The sequence below is a fragment of the Centruroides vittatus genome, unplaced genomic scaffold (genome assembly GCF_030686945.1).
Source record: "Centruroides vittatus isolate TY-2023 unplaced genomic scaffold, ASM3068694v2 contig_753, whole genome shotgun sequence".
NCBI lineage: Eukaryota > Metazoa > Arthropoda > Arachnida > Scorpiones > Buthidae > Centruroides > Centruroides vittatus.
This window is the reverse complement of record NW_027122489.1, coordinates 453,565-478,335: the sequence shown is the minus strand read 5'-3', so window position 1 is coordinate 478,335 and position 24,771 is coordinate 453,565. Positions and strand designations below refer to the sequence as shown.

Sequence of the window (24,771 nt, the reverse complement as noted above, 5' to 3'; positions counted from 1 at the left end):
TTATATACTTTCTTACTATGTTTATTTATATGTAATAATAAAAATACATATATACACAGTCTTACATTTTTATTAGTTGTGTTTTTTCCATTTGTGAGGTTAAAGAATCTGTCCAATGTCAATCACTTTTCTCTCCAGGATTTTTCGGAAGTAATCAAGAGAGATCCCCAAGTATTGTCATTGTAGAGATCTCCAAGCCTATTAACCTTGTTCTGATTTGGATGACTGTTGTTCTGACATCCTCCCACTTCTTCAAAAGATCTTTAATAGCGGATGTCAGCATTGGTCCTCTTTCGTCTTCCTCTTTTTCAGAAGAAAACATCTTGCTGAGTTTCTTGGAGTTCTGGCATCAGATCAGTTTCAGGTTCCATTATGAGCTTTTCAATGTCGTTGTTTCTCAGATGTGATTTTCATTACTCTTTCAGCTGCTTGAATCTTTTTGATTATATCTTCCTTAACTAAGATTGTGCCTACTGTAGACCTGATTAAGCCATACTGCTTAGCAACATCAAACATCTTCTGCCCACTCTCTACCTTGGCTATTATCTCACTTGGTTTCTATGGTGAGCACAGTTCTTAAAACTCCACTCTTTAGGCTCCATAATAATATCAGTTTTTTTTTTTAAATAGAAAGTTCAGAAAAGCACTTAGAAAAATTTAGAGAACAAAAATCAACTAGTGCACAAAAATATTATGTAACCATGAGGCCCAGATGAAATTTGAAATTTAGTGTAAAATATTAACGAATATCTGATGGGACAGTTAAACTCTTGCCTTTTGAAAATATAAACTGAAGCAAAACTTAACGAGTGCCCATTAAACAGTCTCACAAGGACTAAAAAAAATTATTTGGTCAGAAAGGTAAACAAAAGGCTGGAATTACAAGGGAGAGTTTCAAAGTTTGGAGAAATACTATCCAATTGATATCAGGTTGAGCATCGATGTCAGTGTCTCCTGAGCTCTGAAAGGTTTTGAATTGTCATCTGGAGACAAGGGAAGACCAATCCATATTCGCTATTTTACGTCACTTCTTTTGTTTGTTCAGTGAGATGTTCGTTGTCTGAACATAAAAATCTCTCATGAATATGTTCGTTGTCTGAACTGTTTGTTAATCGATCACCCACTATTTATTTGAGAATCAAACTGCTAAGGAATTTTACAAATATATTCTTTGATGCGTGAGAATGAGGATTTATTGTACAAAGCCAGCTATTGCTGTTCTAGATGTTAGATATATTTTGTTTTTTGGACAAGTGTAGTGTGAGATTGGAGCGGGAGAAATATGTGAGAACGGGGAGGTAGGCGTAAGTCGTCTCTCCCTTTCCGGTAACTCGCATGTCAAGATGGCCAAGTTCGTTCGGTCCCTAGAGTCGGGACGGTGTTTGTCGGTCGAGCGGATAGGAGGTGAGATGGGGACGACGATAAGGCGAAAGCGATATTCGAGACAAGAGGACACCAAATTAACAATAAAACAAGATTTATTAAAATTAACAAGGACACAAATACAACGCTGACTAAATTCCCTAAGTCGCGTAGGGTTCGAGAGAGAGCTTACAGTTCAGTTCATACCTCTTAATTTGTTTCCTTAGTTAATTAGCACTTGGATATCCACGAAGGGGAGATAAGTATCCGAAATAGGCATAGTTATAAAAAGTCGCGACTGAGCGCGGAGATGTTAGGACAGTCAGTCCGAGCGGTGACAACCTGCGATGGCATTTGTCCGGCAGATGATAAGAGACTCCCCCGAGGGGGTGGAAGGAGTGGCTTTTATAGTTTTTGTCTGGGAAATTAGGTCACGTGATCGTAGGTGGATGACGATTTGTGTCATAGGTGTTCCTGGGACTCAAAATATATGACGAGTTCGGACATTAAGTATAAACTTAGGTTGCAAGATGATCCGTTTAAAGCTTAAGAACAATAGATAGTTGATAGTTATCTGGCCGGGGACGCATATTTTCTCGTCCGGGACCGTTTTAGACAAGATGTTTTTAATAGGAAAATTGTTACTTTAATAAAGGGAACGATTATTATAAATTTTACATTCCGGGGAATTTCCGGATCTCACAGTAGCTTTACAATTCTTTATGATCCTGCATATTATCTTGATTGATCATTTAGATTTGTTTTAGTTTTTTAAAATTAAAATGTCTGAAATTCATTTTGTTTGGAAGATAATTTTTTAAAATTATAATTAAACAGCTTAGAAACTGGATTATACAAGGGTCTTTCAGGATTAAATGAGACTTTTGGGCCTATAATTTCGAAGTGTAACTGTAGCACAATAAAAATTGGAGAGAGAGTAGCATTATCCATCCCAAGAATTTGGTAGCAAGCATGATGTATTTTGCATATGTGTAGCAGTTTTAGCAATCATGGCGGAAGGTAATGTGTCCATAACAGTGGAACAGTGGTGTGTAATCAAATTTCTCGTGAAGGAAAAGGTTAAACCTGCTGAAGTTTTGAGAAGATTGAGTGCATAATATGGGGAACAAACGCTATCGCGAACAAGAGTGTACAGATGATGTCAACAATTTGGTGAAGGTCAAGAGCTGGTGACAAATGAAGTGCATGGACATGTTCATCTGATTGCAGTAAAGCCAGTGAATATTGCACAAGTTGAGCCAGTTATCTTGGAGAACCATGAGACATGTTGCAGATAAAGTGTTCACCAATGTCAGTAGTGTTGAGAAAATCATCCATGAGCACTTACTGTTTTGCAAGATGTGTGCCAGATGGGTTCCCTGACAGCTGATATGTGATCAGAAATGGGTACTCAAGGAGACACGTGAACAGCATCTGAATTTTAAAACTCAATGTTTGAAAATGTTTCAAAAAACCATTCTAAGATTGGAATTCAGTTTTCATTTAACCTGAAGCAGACCTCAGGTGAGGCCGAAAATGTTTCTCTTTCACGAAATCTAAGCAGTACCAGGGATAAAGGTTCAACGTGTGTGTACAAGAGTGATCATAACACTGGTAAACAGAGTAGAAGATATTGTGATCTGAATTGGTTTCATATTGAAGGTAATGCATTCTTGCAATCAATCATCACATGTGATGAAACATGGATACACTACTTCACCTGATATGAAAAGAAGCAGCATGGAATGGAGTTTCCACTGCCCAAGAAGAGCAAAATGCTTTCGTCTGTCAGAAAGATCATGGGAACTGTCTTCTGGGACGTGTGAGGAGTTATCCATGTGGATTTTCTAGAGAAAGGCCCACAATAAATGCCCAGTATTACACCAAATTGATTACAGGTGCTGTATGAAATGCCATTTGCAAGAAAAGACCTGAAATGTTGTCTGGGAAAGTGATTCTTTTTCGTGACAATGCCCGACCACACACAGCCAATTTGACAACATCAACTGTGGTCAAAATGGGCTGGGAGGTGTTGCTTCATGCCCTTTACAGTCTAGACTTATCTCCCAGCAATTATCATTTGTTTGGGCCTCTTAAAGAACACCTGGGAGGAACAAAATTCTAGACAGATGATGAATTTCAGCAACTTGTCCTGTGCTGGCTACGTCAGCCCACTTCTTTCTACAAGAAAGGTATCAGGGACCTAATCTGCTGCTGGGAACAGTATCTACATACAGATGGAGAGTATTTTGAAAAATTGATGTAGTTTATACATGTTTTGGGCATTCTTTTTGGTCTACAGAAATAAGTCTCATTTAACCTTGCAATATATATTGTCCAGCAAACACTCAAACTCTGGCTTTGAAAATGAATGTTTTTGATTGTTTTAAACAACCATCATAAGGTTACAGAAATATTCTAAATAAGAATAAAAATTTGGAACAGAAATTTAAAAAATCAGAACAATGTTTGATTGGTTAAAAATTAAAAAAAAAATTAAAAACCGACTTCAAGTAATGATAACATTTTCAAAATCATGGGCATCATCCTTAAAATTGATTGATGTTCTCTCTTTGTAAGCTTCTAATTTCTCTAGACGTTTCAGTTGATTTAATTGGCTCATGCAGTGTGAAAGTTTGATTTGATACTGGTGAGATACACTTGAACTTGCTGATTTATTGCAAATAAGTCAGTGCTGTAGTGTTGTGACCTTTTTCCAATGATGCTAAATGCTTCTTTGATTGTTGATTGAGTGGGCCGTAAGGGTGCCGTTTACTGCAAATTCTGACCATCCCTGTGTCTGTAACAGGAATAGTGTATACTCCTGGGAGTTGTAGGTCACTTAGGTGATTTTTAGAATTCCTATCAATGAGTATATTTGGGTTTGCATCTAAATGCAATAGAGATATTATTGAATCTTTCTTTGTAAGTTTGATGATTTAAATGATTAAAAATACTATTGGTCTTTACAATTTTGGAGGTCAATAGGATTATTGTTTGATAAGTCTCTTGATAATGATGAAGGATAGCCATGTTTTAAAGTAACTTTTTTGATGTAATTTAGTTTAAATATTTTGTCCTTATTATTGGAGATGTGTGTGCACCTCTTTGACGTTTGTGAATCTGAAAGTTGCCAGTTTATGAGTATGAGTCGCTTGATATAGTTGGAATAAACAACAGTCTTGATTCAATGCAGCTTCTTTTAGGTTACAGCTTTTGTATATTTGCATGATATTTTTATTATAGATAAAATACTGTTGAATGAAAAAATACTTGATGTGTTCTCTTAGTTTAATTATTTTAGAAGTTAAATACAGCATCTCTCTTAAACTAACCACTAACTGAAGAGAAATATTTAATGTAAGATGATGATATCTTGCAAAATATTTTGTGCTTTTCATAACAGACCAGTAAAGTAATTTTTGATTACTACAGATTAAAAACCCAAAGATCCAGCAATGGATATGAATACAGTGAGGAGCAATTTCCACATACCTGTACTCATTTCTGATTCCTTGGCTCTAGGCAAAAATTTGGGATTGATGAATTAAATATTTGAATTGTAAACAATGTATTTACAAAATTTAAGAAAAATCTTTAAAAAGACATTACAAAAAATGTCTTCTCACTGTCCTTTTACATGCACATGAGACACATTTTTTGTATTGCCCTTTTTTTTTAAAGAATTTTCTTAAATATTGTAAATTTAAAAATTTTTGTCTTGGCAATTTTTATCAAATAATAATGTATTTTGATAATTAGTTCAGAGTATTTCATTTATGACTTTACTATTAGTGGTGATATAATTATTAGGAATATTTTTATTTTGAAGTTATTTAATAAAATAGTTTAATGTTTAAATATTTAATCAAATAATAGAACTAGACGTAAATGTTTTTTTTAACATCTACAAAATATCTCTCATGCCAAACTTCAATGAATAAATAAAATAGTTTTATTATACTATTATAATTTGTTATAATAAAGCAGTTTTTTATATTTATTGAGGTAAATCTTTTTTTTAATATTTTGCACAATTTTAAACTTTAGTTATAATTGTAATATTTCATTCTTATTGGATGTTTAGTGTGATGTCATGTAATTTTATTCAAATATTTCAGGTTTTGACTGAAATTGAAAAAAAAGTAAATTATCTTATTCTAACAGTTATTGGAACCTATGGCTTTACAGAGAGTACTTTTCAGGACCCTGAAAGGTCCATGCAAAAGCTTTCCTTTTTGACAGATACTATTACATTAAATATGTAGTCACAAAATATCTGACTTGTTTGTAATAATAATTTAATAATGGCTTAGATTCACAACTTTCTCTCTACCCTTAATTGATGAGATCCTGCAAAATATTAGTTTTTATTTCAAATATTTATTTAAAAATTAGAAATTCACTCATATGGCTTAATGTCAAAGTATAGTAGCAAAATACCAATTATTTAGATTAAAATATTACAATTATTCCTTTATGCTTAAACTTTGAAGGTTTTATTTAATGTGAAATAGTATTTTCTATAAGAATTTGTAAATTGACTCATGATTTTCAAAATTTTCTGATTATACTTTCAGAATATTTCTGTATTTAATTTTAGTTTGCCTGTTAGTAGACATCCTATTATAATTAGACAATGTCAGAAAACATTTTTGATATCTATCAGTAGAATAACTTACAGTTTTAAAATAATATCTAAATAGATATTCTAAAAAAAAACATTCAATTTGAAAGCATTTTTTTTTTTTTTTTAATTTGATGCCTTGATGAAAACAGTTATGCAGTTTTAACTGTCTCGATAGATATTGAAATTTAATTGATATGATCTTTAATTTTATAATAATAAACTTCAAAAATATCAAAACATCGGTCTTTGTCTCCAAATATATATATATAAACATCATAAACATCTTCGCTTTCTTTTTGTTGTTAACACCAGTGACAGTCCAAAACAGAATTCTTATATCCAGAGACAATCTTTTTGAGGCTATGCCCACACAACATCATTTAAATGGAAAAGTATCCTCTGGTAAATTAGTCAATTTCACAATAAAATACATAAAAGTAAATATTTGAAACCTTGGCTAATGGTGTTTAATGTTGTGGAAATGTAGCCTCAAAGGAAAGGTCATGTGCTTATATAAGAATTCTGTTTTGGACTGTTGCTGGTGTTAATGACAGAAAGAAAGTGAAGATGTTCACAAGGTTTTTTAAATATTTACTTGTACAGACTACATAAGACAAAACTTAGGTTATTAATCTCAGCAGAGGTTGTTGTTTGAAAAATTTCCACATACATTTAATGAAAGTCTTCCATTGTGATTTAGTGTCTAAATTGTTGTGTGTTCAAAATGTCAGTTTAAGATTATTATATTGTTTAGATGTTGTAAATTATTTTTAAAATATCTTTATTTTATGTAAATTTTGTTCCAAAAATTTTATTTCAGTTGTCTGCAAAGAGAGAGTTGTTCTTTCGTCAGGATGGGCAACCAGTTTCTACTAGTATTACATCTAATACAACTACAACAACTACAAGCACAACGAATTCGGTGACGTTAAAAGAATCTATATTCAATAAAGAAAAAGAAATTGTAAAAGACATGTCACATTCAAAGGAATCGGATGGTTACGTTGGTTTTGCCAATCTCCCAAATCAAGTCTATCGTAAAGCAGTCAAAAGAGGATTTGAGTTTACACTAATGGTTGTAGGTGTGTATTATTTTTAATTTCATCTACTCTTCATAAATAATAATGTATAAAAAAAACTCCATGTATTTCATTTAGAAATATTTATTTTTTGTGAATTATTTCAAAATTATTAAAAAGAACATGTAATCTTTTAAAACTAAGTACTATTAACTATATTAATTAAATGGTAAAATTTTACCTATGTGCACCATCATGGTGGTGGTTGCAACTGTTTGTGCTCCTGACGGATTTCTCCCAGACAAGAGCCACAGGCAGCCTGCTGATTGTTTAATGTCACTAGATATTGATACATACTAGTTTTTGATATGTGCGTTCAAGAACTACCGTGAATAAATAACTAGTGACGTTAAACAATCGGCAGCTCCCCTCCGGGAGGAATCCGTCGAGAGCACAAACAGTCACAACTGCTGCCAAATTCGATACTAAACGCAATACGCACGCGCAACTCAGATACAAGTGCTGATTGTCTAGCACAGGGATGGCAAACCTTTTTGAGTCCACGTGCCATATTGTAAGCATACTTAGCTTTAAAGATGTTAATGCGTGCCAAAGTCTTAGACTTCGAATAATGATATTTAAAGAAATTAAACGAATACGCTTTAATTCGAATAAATGTAAAAAATCTGATTGAAAAAAGGATGATTGAAAAGGACAGAAATCATAAGATACATTATGTGCCAGATGATTTCTCTTACGTGCCACAGGTTTGCCACCCCTGGTCTAGCATATGTCAGATGATCACTCCTCAATGTAGTATTATCAATTTGCCCAACTAGATGATAGCAGTATTCATAATAACCAGTCAATTTGATAAATTATTGAAATTTATTACAATGCCTAATTTTGTTGGTCATTATGAATAATGGCTGTATTAATTCACTTTGTCCATAACATGCACGCACGCACACGCACACACACACATATATATATATATTATATATATATATATATATACATACACTACATACACACACTAATTATACATTATCATTAATTATTATATACATATATAACTAATAACTAGTTAATTTGAGCATAGCTAAAAATATTAATCAGAATTTTGACTCTTAGACATAAATGTATTAAAAATAATATGAAGAAAAATGTAAATACAGTAGAGTATCGATTATCCGACCCCCAATCAACCATCACGTCAGTTAACCGACTGCATTCTAGTCGGCAAATTCAAATGTCCGCTAGTGATGTCGCTACAAAATTTGGCTATGTATTGGCTACTTTAACCATTTATTTCACAATTACAAATAAATTATTGTTTATATAGCAATATAACTTATGATGTATGCAGAAATTTTGGTTTACGAGCTTTCAATATTAGATTCAGAAAATCCTCTGCTTCAGAATTATTTTGTAAAATTCAACATCAACTGTAGACATAAATTTCATCATCAAATGAATGCCTTTAGTCTTCTCTAACTTATGAATATTTCATTTTCTGAAATGGATACTTTGACTTTTAGAAGACAGATCTGCAATACTTGTTTCTAATGAGTTTTCATTTTTGAAACTTCTTTACAGGTCTAATTGCCATGGCTTGTCTTAAAATTAGTGAAAGTATCATTTGAGAAAAATTTTAGGTGAACTAACTTAACTTACAAGGGGAGAGCAAAATTTGAGCTCAGCTTATGTACTAATAAGTTTTGCTAGGTCAGCAGCTGCTGACCTAGCAATTTTTAAAGGCCTTTTTCTTAAAATTGGCTGGCCATTGCACTTTCTTGTTTTGAGGATTGAACATCTTAAAGGAGTACTACCTATATACCAAGTCTCATCCCAAAGTGAATTTCCCAGGTCGTGCCCTCCCCTTATTAGTGTAAAATAATTGTGTGTAATTAAATGTTTTACTTGGGATATGATAGTCATGAAATCAAATGGACTCATTTGAATAACATTGTAAGCTTTCTGCTGCAGGAAGTATTCTCATCAAAGACACTGAAGGCCAAACTCCCTGAAATTTTCAGATATTTTTCTTTATTTGAATGAATGTCTTTCTCCACATACATTCAAATTCCTGAATGACAATTCCCTTCAGTTAAAAATGTTGTTATGCAACAGTTTGTTTGGTGGAATAGAGTTTTTACTTTAGAATTAAATTTTTACTTTGAGGCACACAGCAGACTCCAAAAGTGTATTTTCTGAGTTTTTCAACATAATTTTATTGAAGACTTTAACCATAGCCTGTACAATTTTGGATTTCTAGAATTATTTTCTTCAAACATTTTTCATTTTCTAATTGTTTACATATTCTGATTGTCTGGTATTATAACAGTCATCTATGAATTTTTTCCTCTACTTTTCAATGTAAATATTAAATTAGTTAGCTAAACACAAAATTAAAAGAATGGCTTATCTCTCCCCTGTTATTGGTATAATTAAAGGACAACCGTACGTGACATAGAATCTTTTGGTTCTGAGTTCTTCCTACTTTCATAGATAAAACCAAAGTTTCACATCAAAAACTCACCTCTTTTACCACTAAAATGCCAAAACTCTGTATTTATAGGAAGTGATTGTCTGTACAATAAATTAAAATAAAATAGTAAAAAAAAATGTAGATAGAATCCTCTGGTTCTTGCTTCTTTGACTCTCAGATACAAAATTCTTAAACACATACATACAGAAAGAGCACATAAAACAACTTTGTTCCCTCCTGTAGTTATGCCTTGACCGTGGTCTGGAATAGCATAAACTTTATTATATAAGCTAAGTTCTGCTAACTTATTATTATTAAATCTTCTCACTAGTCATTACCTTGTTGAGATGAGAGCACTTGGAAACATTATAATTACATGTACATATAATGACAAAGCACAAACATATAAAACAGTTGTTTTTAATAGCTTTATTTTACCTTTGACTAGCATTTATTATCATTATCACATTTTTATCACCATCACAATAATAATAATAATTGTATTGGTATTATTTTAAATTTTAAATTTATTGAACATACTTATAACAATATCTTTTATTACTTTTATGAAATGATTGTATTGAAAAAGTGTTTTTTTTTTATGTTTATAAAAGTTAAATTTTAAAATTTTTTAAAATTTGATCTTTTAGGTGAATCTGGATTAGGAAAGTCAACTCTCATCAATTCTGTATTTTTGACAGACATATATTCCAATGAATATCCAGGACCTTCACATCGCATTAAAAAAACTGTTCAGGTTAGATTATACTTGATGAATAATACCCTTTTGTTTTCTTTAAAAACTAAATTGCTTAAAAATTCAAATACAGTAAAACTTCTTTAACTGAAATGTCTGTAACTCAAATATTTCTTTATCTCAAAGAAAATGAAGCACTTTGTAGGTCTCAATGGAATAGCACAGGGGATTTAACGTCTTCAACTTGAATTTTCTCCAAGTCAAAGTTTTTTATGCCCCCCGACATGATTTATGTTAATTTCAACTTTCCTGACTCAAATTTTAATATTTATTTTATCCAAAATGATCCTAATTATCGGATTTCCATGAAATTTCCAGACAGTTAGTTGTATCTATTCTCCAACATCAATTTTCAGACAACATTTCAGTCCAAAGCAAGAGGACCTCTTGCTTTATCTCAACAAGATGTATTTGCAAAACTGTTTGGTCTCATTAGTTACATTGAACAGTTTGCTGAAAGGTGTTACATGGGCTATTTAAAACAAAAAATCTACCAAAGATTCTTTATATAATGCAAGAGAGGTAAAAATACAGATCTGTTCAGAATTAGCATTTTTTACTTTTTTTCTCTAACTCAAATTGTCTGTAACTCGAAGTTTTTCCTGCCCCTTGGAGCTTTAAGTTAGAGAAGTTTTACTGTATAATTACTGATTTATTTAAAGTAATAAATATGATGTTGATTTACTACTATACAATGTTAATAAGAATCAAATTTCTAGAATGTGAATTTATGGACCTGTAATAGCAATATAATTGTTTTATAATTGATTTTAACTTTTGCTATAAATATTTTATGAATGAATTATTGATAGATTGTGCATATTATTTAAGTTTACATAAATTTTCTCTTTAAAACAATCTCTGTTCCTTTTACCTAAAACATTAGTGAAACTATTAACTTAGTGGATAATGCCAACATTGATGATGAGAAGTGCACAGAATCATTCAGATTAAATTACTTTATTTTGTAAAAATATAGTAGTAAGATTCTAGTTTGTTTTAAGTTATGGCAACACAACACTTGGGCGATCTGCCTACGGGTGCCTTCCAGGAGGTTTTTTAAAGGGAAATTGGCCTGTATTTAGGTGTTACAGATGTGGAGAAAACCTGGAAAACTCTCAGTGGCCAGCCTGTCCAAGCAAGGTGTGAACCCACGATTAAACTCCCAGTGTTCAGGGAATGAAAACCACTTGGCCACTGGTGGGCCTAGTGAGATTCTGAATGTTTTAACTTATTCTTGAAATTTTTAAATTTTAAATATTTTATAAGTTACATTATTGCATTAAATACTTGCTGAAAATTTTTTTAAAAATTGTATTAGTGTTGAACTATGTAAAATTATTTATAGATTGAAACAACAAAGGTGCTGCTTAAGGAAAATGGTGTAAATTTACTTCTAACTGTTGTGGACACTCCAGGTTTTGGAGATGCTGTTGATAATTCTAAATGGTAAATTTTTTTTTTTTTAAAGTCTTACTTTTTAATCAATAATAAACTAATTTTAGCCTTGTTTAAGAATTATAATAAATGTTTTATTTCCAAAAATAAACATAAGATTAAATTTTATCTTTATTTTTGAAGTCAGTTTCTAATTTCAACTTAATTTTAAAAATAGTATAACTTAAATATATTTTTATTTTTCATTATATTTCTTAAAGAAAATCTTGTTTTAAATATTAATTAGTAAGTAGTATTTAACATGACATTAAATGTGATATTTCAAAAAACAATAACTTAAATTATTTGATTTAGAATGCCAGTTTCATTTATAATACCTTACTCGTGGCTGTAAATGTATGTACCTTTATCATAAACAGTAAGAAAAGTGGAATTGTTTATAGTTTGTATTTTACTAAAAGTATTCCAATTGAGCTATGCTTACAAGATTCAGTACATAAACTGCAACCTGTATTTTGATATTTGCCTGGACTTATCATTTTGTTCAAAATGTAAAAGCAATAAATTTGTGTGCACCCTGCATTCTCAGCCATTGCTCAGCTTCACATGGATAAGTTTTTGTGACTTTGTGCTATGTATAATTGTCTATATGCATAAGAATTGCAGTATAAAATCTGTTGTCTTTGAGTTACAGTATTAATACCCAGGCCTTTTAAAATGCAGTAAAATTTTTAATTCTCAAACATTTTTGGTTGTTGTATTCACCTTCTTCAGGACAAAGAAAATACACTTTAAAAAAACATGATCTGGAAAGTATTCTGGAACAAGTTGATTTTAATATTAACATTTTAGAACAATGAAAAGTTTGAATGACTTCTATGTAAATTAAAATATAAATATACAAATAAAAACCAAAATCACATAAAAATGAAATAACAGCTAGTTTAAAAAATTTAGTATTAGTAATGTTTTTGTTTTGAAAACATTGTCAATGAACAATGTCCAATGCTTTTCAGTAAATATACTCCAAAGAAAGATCCAAACCAAGATGTATAGGTATAATTTTGATTAAAATGTCCCAAATAAGAGCAAGATATTTTAGAACACTAGAGGACAAGTGTGTGGTGAAAAATACAAACTGGTCATCACTAATTGCATTATAACAAATTTACATTAAATGAAACTGTCTTAAACAGGATATTCATATAAAAAATATTGTATATTCTACAAAATAAGTCTTCCATATTTTTTAAGTCATTTTTCTTCTAATTTATTCTATCTTAATTAAAATGAATTAGTTAATTTAAGTCTGCTTTGTTTTATTTATAACAAAAATGGAAATTATACATTCAGCAAATATATCTTTTTAATAATTTTTGAAAAATAAATTTAAAGTATTTGATTTCAATAAAATTAATTTGTTAATGTATTAGATGAAACTTACTAGATTACAATTATATCATATAAAAGATCTGAACTAATAATATATTATAGTTTTATTAAATTTGGTAGTTTAGATTGTTCATCAAATAGAATAGAAATCAAAATTTAATTTAAAACAAGTAGATTACTTTAAGTATTTATTATCATCAAAATCATTCTTTCATTTTGAAAAAGCAACAAATATGTTAATAAATGTTAATTTTGAATAGAAATTAAAATGATAATCCAGTTTTACTAACATATATAGTTTAGCAGAAAATTCATTGATAATTTAACATCTATTTTATTAATATTACAGTATTTTTTCGTTTGTAACATGTTAGCATGTGTAAATTATCATCAACTGAGTATTGACAGTAAATTCATAATTGTTATATTATCCCAACCCAAAGAAGTCTAACCAGTGTAGTTTTATTATAATTCTTTCTTTCTTTTATTTTTTATTTTTTTATAATCATATTTATAAATAATATAACTATGATTATAAAGAATATAAATAAAATATAATATAAATTTTAAAAATTTATCTTATAGTGTTTGGATAGAAAGTGTGGTAAAATCTTTCACATTGCTGGAATTATGGATTTGAGACTTGCTCCAAATAGACTTGTAGTCATTTCAAAATTAACTTTTTATTAATTACCAATGTTTCACCTGCATTAGTAATAAGTTATGAATTATTCATTTTTGTTTAGCTAATATATATATGTAGCTTAATAAGTAATTTGAATGTCAATGTTTTCTTCAGAAGTTCTTATTTGTAAAGTGGAATGAAGGAATAACTGGGTTAAAGAGAAGACACTGTGCAATATTATAAAATATTTTATTTGTTAATATAAACTCTTTCTTTAGAGAGAATAGGGTTGCATTTACAAACACACACAAAAACAAAATTTATAATGAAAGGGTATTTGAAGGACTGTAAAGAAATGAATTCAACAATATATGAACCAGTTAATCTCTGTTGATAATTAATAATTGTATTTTTGATTTGATGCCTTTACTACTACACTTATCAGTTTTGTTTTTTACTTTCCTGGCTGTTTTAGCATAACATGGGTTATATTTCACCCTCCAGGATTTTGGAATCATGATGTATTTGACATTTCTGAACCCAAAAAACTGTTACTGGAAATGTGTGTGTGTGTATTGACATCTATTTTGTTTAATATCTCAGGATGTGGTAAAGATTAAGAAACGAAATTTGGCACAGTGATTTGTATGTAAAGGGCATTTTGATGCTAGTAAGTTATGGTAGTTAACTTAAAGATTGAGAGGGGTGGGTCACTTATCATATCTCAAGGGGGTGGACTTAATGAAGATTTTACTCGTTATTAACATTTATAATATTTAACAAAACTTATCCTGCCTTTTCATAATAATTAATAATATAAAATAAAATTATAAAACATGTTATAACAAAATTAAATTTTGTTATAACATGTTTATAACAGATGGTACCCCAGACAATTTCATTTATTATTATTAATATAAAAGTTATATTTTTAATAAAGTCTCATAACAGCCAAGAATTGGTTAAATAACTACTCTTTGGATTTGGTAAATAACTAGAGTTGTTTTCAGGCCTAACTTTCTGTTCATTAAAGCATAATTTAATAAATACATAATTACTGATTTGTACACTGGCAGCAAAACTTAGTTTTTCTGCAGTAATTTTGTTATAAGTGAGAACTAACACAGGAACAGTAATAAAAGATTTTATATTTTTAAATGCAGAAAATCCTAGTTTTTACTTTTAGAAAAATTTGTATGTGTTGATTCCATTTTCCAAAAATATATAATCTCGTATACAGAAAACTAAATTCAAATATCTACTATTGATGCTACTGGAATGACATCAAAATTCCAATAAGGATAGCAAATTATTTGCTAATCATATTAACATCACATACACAATTTCTTCTAGTTTGTGCATTGTTTTTAAAGTTAAAGTTTCAGATTTTTGTAATATACTGTTATGTTTGTCTTGTAAGTGATCAATATTTAATGTTGTTTTATTGTGTTTGTCGTATTGATCTATCAACATCACAAGCATTCTTGGTTTCTGTTGGCTATTGACTTGTTTTATACACACTGGAGAAGTTAAACATTTTTAAAATGATTTTCTAGGCATGCTGTGATAAATGAATGGAAAATTTTTCTCACATTATTTTTCCGCAGTTGGGAATGATGCTTTATAATATATATAAAAAAAAAATTTTCATTTATCAGATTAACTGTGTAGTTAGTAAAACCAGTAAAACCATGGAATGCTCTTATAGAATCTTTTGAATGGGTTATATATCAATTCAAAAGATTCTAGGAGAACATTGAGTTAAATGATTTGGCTAATATATTGATTTACTGTATTTTACGGACTATAAGACGCACCTTAATTTTTAAGCAATTTTAAAAAAAAAATACCTATAAGATGCTACGGACTATAAGACGTACCTGAATTTTGGAGGCAATTTTTCGAAGAAAAAAAGTGCATCTTATAGTCCGTAAAATACGGTAAATTGTGTGTATATTTGCAATCTGTTTAGAATTATTAAAACTATATTTTCAGTTGGCAACCTATAGTTGATTTTATAGAGAGTAAATGTGAAGAATATCTTAATGCAGAATCTAGAGTTAACAGAACAACTATTCCTGATACCCGTGTTCACTGTTGCCTTTATTTCATTGCACCTTCTGGGCATGGGTAAGTTTTTTGTTTGTGAAATATTTTTTTTTTTTTTTTTTTTTTTAATTTTCTAAAATTGAATTATACATTCTTTATTGTACATTTGATTTCAGACTCAAGCCTTTAGATATTGAATTTATGAAACAGTTACATGATAAAGTTAATATTATTCCACTTATTGCAAAAGCAGATACGTTAACACCTGAAGAATGTTCTTTCTTTAAAAGAACAGTGAGTATTAAAAATTTAATTTTAAAAAATTTGTTAAAAGAAAAACATATTACACTCTACAGATATTAAATATTCAATGTTAAGGTATAGTATATACTATTATTTATATTTACAATATAATTTATATTACATATTTTTTCAATAACAATTGTACCGTTTTAAAATTTTAATTGACTTCCTCCTCTTCACATAGCTTGTCTGAATTTTTTTCCAGTTATTGTTACTTCTATAAATAATAATTAGATGCTAAATATTTGCAGTTTATCGTCTCTGAATTTTTCTCATATCATGGTTTATAACTTTCTTTTTCAATTTTATAGACATCAAATCTTATCTTTTTCTATTTTCAAAGAAAGCACATTGATGTGATTTCTCTTAAATTTGAATAAATGAAACTTTATTGACTTCTAACATAAAAATGATGCATTTTTTTTTCTTTTCATATGGACAGTATTTTGACTGTTTTGAAAGAAATTGAATTTATTACAAATGCAGAATTTCCCACAATATTTCTCTAATCTTTGTTTTGTCATAAATTTCTATCTGCATTTCAGCATATTTTACCAATTCATACAATGATTTTTTTAAATTATGGGTAGAGAATGTTGTATGCCATTCTTCTAGTTGTTCTTTCATTCTTCAATCTTTTTAATACTCTTGCAGTTTTAAGCCAAATGTTCTCTTTTGCAGATTACACGATATCATTTTACTTTCTGAAGATTTTGTTTTGATTAAATACTGTAATAAAAGAAACAACTTGATTTAGTATTTACTTTTTAACATAAGTAATGAATAATTTTTAAAACCTTTTACTTTCGATTGTTATTTTTCAGATTTTAAATGAAATTGCTCAAAATAAAATAAAGGTGTATGAATTCCCAGAATGTGATGATGAAGAAGAAAACAAAGTACAAAAACTATTAAAGGTATGCATTAATCAGGTATGATTTCTAAATAGATGTATAGCTGATTATTTTTTTTATCATTCAAAAACTTCTTAGAGAACTTTATTAAATAAATCTCCACTAAGTTATCACCTTTAGAATGACTAATGTATTTTTACCACTAATTTTTTTTTTTTTTAACTAGAAAAAAGTCTTTTGCTGTCGTAGTTATTTTTCACAAAAGTTGCTCTTTCAAAATTAATTACTGACAATGTATATAAAGACATTACTATATTAGTTCAAACTGTTCGTTTGCATAATTGCTAACACGATTATTTTTTTTATAACTAAGTAAAATTATAATTGTTATTGTATAATTTTCTTTCAATATGAAATTTTATAAACTAAGTAAGGGGGATTTATCCTTGCTTCACTTCCTGTCTTAAAGTCTTCAACCCCCCCTATTTCTATATTATTATTATTTATTTATTTATTTTTGATTGAAAAATCTTAAAATCATTACAAACATATGTATTTTATACATATAGAATAGATTTATAATATAAACTTTTAAATTTTGCTTTATAAAATGGCTTATTATATAGTTTAATTATAGTGTAGGTTTATTTTTTATGTACATAACTTTTAAAAATTAGTATTATTTTATTTATTTGTTTTTATTTTGAAGAACTGCTGCATGAGTTTGTCTAATTAATCTCACAAGACTTTTTTTAAGATAAATATGTATATTATTATATCAAACCTTATAATTTAAGACTTCCACTTAAAAATAAACTTTGTTATTTATCTGCTAATATAGTGTCTATTTTCATAAATGTAAGTTATATAATATATTCTTAAATGTGTATTAGGAACGTATGCCATTTGCTGTAGTTGGAAGTAATACACTAGTTGATGTCAACGGTAAACAAGTAAGAGGAAGGAAATATCCTTGGGGTGTAGCTGAAGGTATTTTTTCTTTTTCTTTAATGTTTATAAAAATGATCACTATTTTTATATATTTCTGATTTTTTGAAAAGTTATGTAGTAATCATAATAATATTATTTTCATGAATATGTTGGCTGATTGTCTGCCAATAACTAATATATATGTACTTGGTATTATTGAGTGTAGGTTAAAAATAAATATTTTGTTTTAAGCTATAGATATATACTGTCATGAGGGAAAAGATTTTAATAAGCAAAAATTATTTTAATAATAATAGCATTTCACATATTTTTAACCATTTATTTTTATCTACTTCAAAAAGAAGTTCAGTAGAGTTCTGGAAACTTACATTCTGTAATCCAAAATCAAGAAATACATGTAAACTAATTTTTATCTCTAACGTAACACTAGGATCAAATAAGTTATTATTATCACTGGCAACATCTGATAATGGCATTAATTCCACATGTTAACAAAGAAGTATAACCTTTTTCCAAAATGCCACTGCTAAACACCACTATGCAAATGTCACTAATTTGAAAGTAGTCACTGAGTAGCCAATGTTTTTTTAAATTAAAATTTAATGACTAACAGAAATAGTCATTACTAGTACATAGCTAATACATATACAAATTTGCACATATAATACCCTTATGAAAATTTTGCTATTTAGTCTAGCATCATCACTATCCATAAAATCATCATTTTTGGGAATTCTTTGGTAACCTTTTCAGTTCTTATTAAGTCAAGTTTGCAGACCTCTGTTGTATTTGGAAAGATATGTTAAAATGTAGTTAGCATATTTTGATATTTTCAAATGTACTAAACTTTAAGTAAAAAAAAAAAGTACTTGTGAATTTAAAATCTCTTCACAATTTCAAGTTTTACTAGTGGTTTATATAAATAAACTAGCAGATGATCCTGGTGTTGCTCGGGCAAAAAGTAATGATAGCAAAGATTAGTATTATTAGATTATAGCTGATCTTACCCATTTTCACTGGGTGCAAGATTAGGTCCCCCTGTTTCCAGACCCTTTTCCAAGATGCCACTGCTAAACACCACCATGCAAACGTCACAATTAGAGAATTTTTACATGGATCTAAAAATATGTTTGGTTTTCTGTGAAAATGCAAAAAAACCACATCTAAAATTGTATAGTAAAGCTGAGTTCTATAAAATAATCCTTAATCCTCTCCCTCTCCTCCACAGGGATAATTTTCAAAAATTCCTTCTTAGTGTGCCTTCTCGTGGTGTACCCCGTGTACAAAATTTCATCTTTCAACTCCTAACTGTTTGGGCTTATTATCATCATTATCAACCCATCTCGATTATATTATAAGATTGGTTGACTAAATAAACAAATTTTAAAAAACTGTTAATAACATTCAATACGTATTTAAATTTTAGTCATAAAAATGCTAAACTAAAATTCTTTTGTTAAGTAAAAATAATAATAATGAATTCCTATTACAAATGAAAATAATAATATACTGACTTATACTGTAACAATATAATATATACATATATATATATATATATTATTATAAATAATTTATATTGTGAATTTAAATAATAGCTAGGGGCACCCTAGTGGCCGTTTTTGGCATACCGTGACAGAGTAGCAACTGCCTAGTTTTTCAGTTTTATATAGTAGATATATACAGTCCATTTTAAAATTATAAACACACCAACTTTTTCAATAACAAAAACATTAACAATGGTAATGTATTTATTATATTATTATGTTGTTTACAACATCAATTTTCCAAAATTTTTAGAGCAATCTGACAATTACAAAAAAATTATCACAGATTTTCAATTTTTGATTCTTTCAAAAGTATAAACACAGGTGCATAAAAAGATGATTTGTGATGTCTCAATATTTTTTAAGTCCACCATTTGATTTAATTAATTTAAATATTCTATCAGGCATACATTTTAATAGTTTTTGAAGTTGTTGTTTAATATTTTCCCAACAATCCATGATAGCTAATTTCAGTTCATTTACAGTATTGTATTTTCTGTTTTAGACAGAAAGAAGATGGCTCATAATGCACCAAATATTCTCTATCGGTTTCATATAAGGGCTCTGTGATGGCTAATCAAATACATTTTTTTTTCCCTGCAAACCAATTTTTGGTTGACTTTGATGCATGAATGGCAGCATTATCCTGTTGGAATTGCCAGTTTTCTCCCCCAATAAGTAATTCAAAAGTTATTAAATTTTCATACAACAGTTCTTGATATTTTTCTGAATTCATTCTACCTTCCATAAATACAGTGTGTTTTACCTCCCCATCCAAAACCTGCCCACATTATCACAGAGCCCCCACCTTTCTATCTGCTCATTCTGACTTCTTTGTTCTTTCTCAAATCATGCCAGTAGTGACTATAACTGTCAGGTCCATCCAAATTCCAATTTTTTTAATTTCTTTTTCCATTTGAAAACACTGTTTGTTTCCACTCCTCTTTCCATGTCACTTTGACTTTTGCCCACTTTAATCTAGTTGTTTTGTGCATTTGGGTTTATTTCGGTTTGGCAGCCATTTTTGTAAATTGGCATTTTTATGATTATGCATATATCTCCATACAGTTGCTGATGAAACTGCAGTTGGCAATTTGATGCTGATTCTCTGACAGACAACTTGTTGACCATCAGTAGTCGAAAAAATTTTCTTCCATTTCTAGGTGTAAGGAGTTTAGGCCTTCTGTGTCGCTTATTTCTGCCATAATTTTTACCCTGAGTTAACACTTTTCTCACAGCATGTGTAGATCGATTCACGTCTGCCAAAATTTGTCTTAGAGATTGTTCTGCTCCTTTTAGTTGGTAAATTTGACGTATTTCCAACTCTGTTAATGTTTTTCCACAAAGCATTGTTTTAAATCACAAAAAACTATTTAAAATTGGCACCATGTTTATAATAATGAATGGTACTACCCTCTGATGACAACTAATTAAATCAATAATCAATAAAAAAAATTATTATACTAATTTTATGCACCTGTGTTTATACTTTTGAAACAATCAAAAATTGAAAATTTGTGATAATTTTTTTTTTTTTTTGTAATTGTCAGATTGCTCTAAAAATTTCACAAAATGTTTAAATTGATGTTGTACCAATATACTAATATAATAAATACATTACTATTGTTAATGATTTTGTTATTGAAAAAAGTTGGGTGTGTTTTATAATTTTAAAATGGACTGTATGTATGTATGTATGTATGTATACATATATATATATATATATATATAATGTGTGTGTGTGTGTGTATAATTTTTGCCTTTGCCTTTATAGGAATAATTCAATTTTCAAATTTTTTTAAAGACATATTTAATTCTTTCTGTCACTTATTCTTATAAATCTTCTAGATATTTTCAAGAAAGAGAGAGAGAAAATGAATTACTGTTATAAGATTATTATTTTAGTATAATTTAAAATTTTCTTAAAACAATTAAATACAGTAGTCTTTTAAATTGAAAATTTATATTATGTTGACTTCAACTGTATTTTTATTATAGTGGAAAATCCAGATCATTGTGACTTCATTGCTTTAAGGAATATGTTAATCAGGCAAGTAATGATTTTTTTTCAAACCTATACAATAGAATTTGCTTATTGTAATCACTGGGATTTGCCTTTACTATAGTATTTTCCAAAATAAGAACAGAGCCAATATGCTGGTTCTTGAATGTGTATCACATTGCAACTTTAGCAAAATGTTTGAAAATTCAAACATTTTATTTTATATAATGTTATGAACATACATTCTTTCCTAATGTGTTTTCTATATATCGTGTTATAATTAAGATGCTGTCTAGTGTTACCACCTGTCCGGTTTTCACCTGGACAGTCGGGAATTTTGTAGAAATTATGATGAAACAAAGTTCTTTCAAATATTGTTATAAATTTACACCATTTGAACAATGAAAGACCTCACGCTCACTGAAACTCATCTGCCATTCTGCCATGTTACTCTGTTTATGCTGACGTGTGATGCGCGACCTGCCTCTCGGCCTTTTTTTTTTACTTGCTACTTCTATCCTATGCAAGTCCCCAACTGTAACTGATTTAGAACCAGCATGCACGTTATTCTTTGCATTGTAAAATGATATTGCGCATGCATTAGGAATTTCTGTTCAAACAAACCTGACCTGCCATCCGGGTCGGTGATTTTGTAAAGGTGGCAATGCTACTAGAGAGAGATTTTTCAGTACAAATGCAACCAAGTCTAGTATGGTGACATTTTAGAACATATGAAAGAAAAAAGTTAACACCACAATTTTTCACTATGGCAGTTTTGGGTCTTTTCCATGTGATATTGGCTCTGTGTACCATTAAAAAGTGTGGTTTATTGTGGACGTGTTGCAAATTTGGCAGCATCAAAAAACAGTATCATGTCAAGTGAGAAGCATCTATTATAGTCAACTATTGAACATGTCCATTGCCTTGCTTTCAGGTTTTACACTTTCTTTGAACAATATTTCCTACATCACTAATGATTCTGTATAGTACGAGTGTCTTGTATTTATTATAAAGGTGAGTTGTGGTATTAATTTTTTACATAAATTTTTTTGTATATCCTGAAGTGTCGCATACCAGACTTGGTTGTATTTGGTCTGCTAAGTATCTTTATAGAAAATTTTGAATGGGATACTTTAATTATAATCATTTGGTATATGATATTCTATTTCATAATGAACACAACTACAGTTGAGTCTGCATAAGTCGTCATAGGTATAACTCAACACCGTCAGTCAAGTAGTCAGTTTTCTGTGGTCCCAGCCAACTTACATAGGCATCAATGTTAAAAAACTCTGGTTTACTCAATACCATTTTACTCATCACAACTGGATAAGTCAACTCCTCCCTGAAAAAAGAGTTCACACCGCACTGTGTGGTGTGAACTCATTTTTTTCAGGAGGGGAGTCAGCTTATTTATTAAGGTTTTTTTATTAATATGTATATATTAACATTTTATGTATTTTTATATATAAAATAATAACAGATAAACAAAAAGAAAATATACAATCTATATCACTGTCACAGCAGAATGCGATTTTGCGTTTTCTCACATCAAGCATTATTTGTAGTGCCTATTTCACATTTCTGTTAGAAATGAGTGTCCAAAAACTAACAATGCTTATGCTGAAGGAAAAATATGCACTTGTGTCTGAATTTGAATGTAAGAGAACTTTGCAAGCCGAATTTGCAAAACAAAAAAAAACCTTTCAAGAACAACATTGATGGGAATCCTGAAGAAAAAAGAGGAAATTAAGAAACTTTTTCTTGGATTTTCGTTTCAGTGATTTTCGTTATCTCTGAAGTGTAATTTGTACACTGACATCTGGCATATACACCTAACAGTGTAATTTTTTAAAACTTAATTTGCACTAGTGTCCAAAATTAAATTTACAAATTCAAGATCAAAAATTTCCTTAAAAAATATACAATTGACATTAATAAAATTTGGTATGCCAAGATATATTTCTACAATCCATAAATACAACATAAAAGAATCAGTAGTATTAAAAAACAATAATGAAGGTAGCTTGCCTGAAATTTTGCATACAATAATTCCTTCATTTACAGGAATTCACATTAACATTGTTGAAAAGTTTTAAATTTTAGATCATTAATATTATGAAAATAAATGGTAGTTTATCAAAAATGTTATATATATCAGTAACCTGTTATGTATATGTATATTAAAAAAAGAAAAAACTTCACTGAAAACTGTTCTACCCTAGTAAGAGTAAATACTGTATTTGAGAATATGTAACAGATTGTTACTTCAAACAACTTCAGGAAAACAGCATGTAGCTGTTTTCGTGAAACAAATTACTTGTGTAAATGGAGGGATTATTAATTTTAGACGAAAAACTTGATCTATTTTCAGTAGAAAATTAAAATTAACTATATTATTGCAAATTTCTGTTAACAAATTATTAAAATTAATACTATATTTTTTTTATAAATAATTTAATTTTGGACACTGTTGTTATTTGTTATAAATTTTCAGTTTTTAAATAGTTTCTTAAAAATCAAATAACTATCTTTTAAAATAAAAACTGTTTAATTTAGTTTAAATATTTTAATTTCATGCAGATAATTTATAGATTATCTGTGTTTAAAAGCAGACAAAGGGCATGCGATGCTGCAGCTTTTCCTTTGCTTGCCAAGATCCACTTTAAAAACATGGAAATTTTTTGCATACCGCAGGCACTGGCAACTGGTCGCTAATCAAGTGGGCAATGAAATAAGAGATGAACAATACAAAATACGCAAACTTTTTTGTTTCCTTTATTAAAAAAAATCACTGATTTACTATCTGGTAATTTTAATTATTATTTTTCAAAAAACAAGTTAAAAGAATGATTTCGTAATTAACAAACATATTTATACATGTTGCATACATTAAAACCAAAAAAAAAAAAAAAGACATTCAAAACAAACTTTTTATTTTAAATTGATTAATTCATATTATAATTGTATGCAATGTCATGTAAATATTCTATAATGTTTTCCCTATTGAAATTTGAAATTTCCCAAGATTCTCTCACATCTTTATTGTAACATTTATGTTTATGCTGGTGCTGAAAACCTACAGTGAAGATCCGTATTAATCCGTCACGATCTTTACGATGAATCGTCTCGAGTTGGGTTTTGTGACTCGAGAATGTCCGTAAGATGGTTCAAGGAAAGCTACACCTCCACACTCAACAAGTAAATATATACAGTTTATTTACACAACAAATATTTACAAGATGTACAATGTTCGACACATTACATACGCTATGCTACAAAGATGTAGTATCTCACGTCAGCTTGTCTATTGGGGACTGTTAAACTTCGGGGAATTCAGGTCGCCTTTCCGGAGTTGGCTCAACTATACGGCCTGTCCAGTCTCCGCACTTAC

The 24,771-nt window shown here is 29.2% G+C and overlaps 1 protein-coding gene across 4 annotated transcripts in view; it reads left to right on the top strand.

Annotated features, from left to right (window-relative positions):
• Positions 1–24,771, top strand: part of pnut (septin 7-like protein pnut) — a 55,554-nt gene that overhangs the window by 5,739 nt on the left and 25,044 nt on the right. For 2 of the 4 annotated variants that reach the window (XM_067277676.1, XM_067277674.1), the window contains exons 1-9: positions 4,806–4,835; positions 6,813–7,074; positions 10,153–10,259; positions 11,608–11,708; positions 15,670–15,804; positions 15,900–16,017; positions 16,851–16,943; positions 17,774–17,870; positions 21,374–21,425. In XM_067277676.1, the coding sequence (XP_067133777.1) occupies positions 4,821–4,835; positions 6,813–7,074; positions 10,153–10,259; positions 11,608–11,708; positions 15,670–15,804; positions 15,900–16,017; positions 16,851–16,943; positions 17,774–17,870; positions 21,374–21,425 (980 nt within the window). In that variant the 5' untranslated portion in view covers positions 4,806–4,820. Of the gene's footprint in view, positions 1–4,805; positions 4,836–6,812; positions 7,075–10,152; positions 10,260–11,607; positions 11,709–15,669; positions 15,805–15,899; positions 16,018–16,850; positions 16,944–17,773; positions 17,871–21,373; positions 21,426–24,771 lie in introns of those variants that run through there. The other 2 variants (XM_067277675.1, XM_067277677.1) reach the window with 1 other exon arrangement.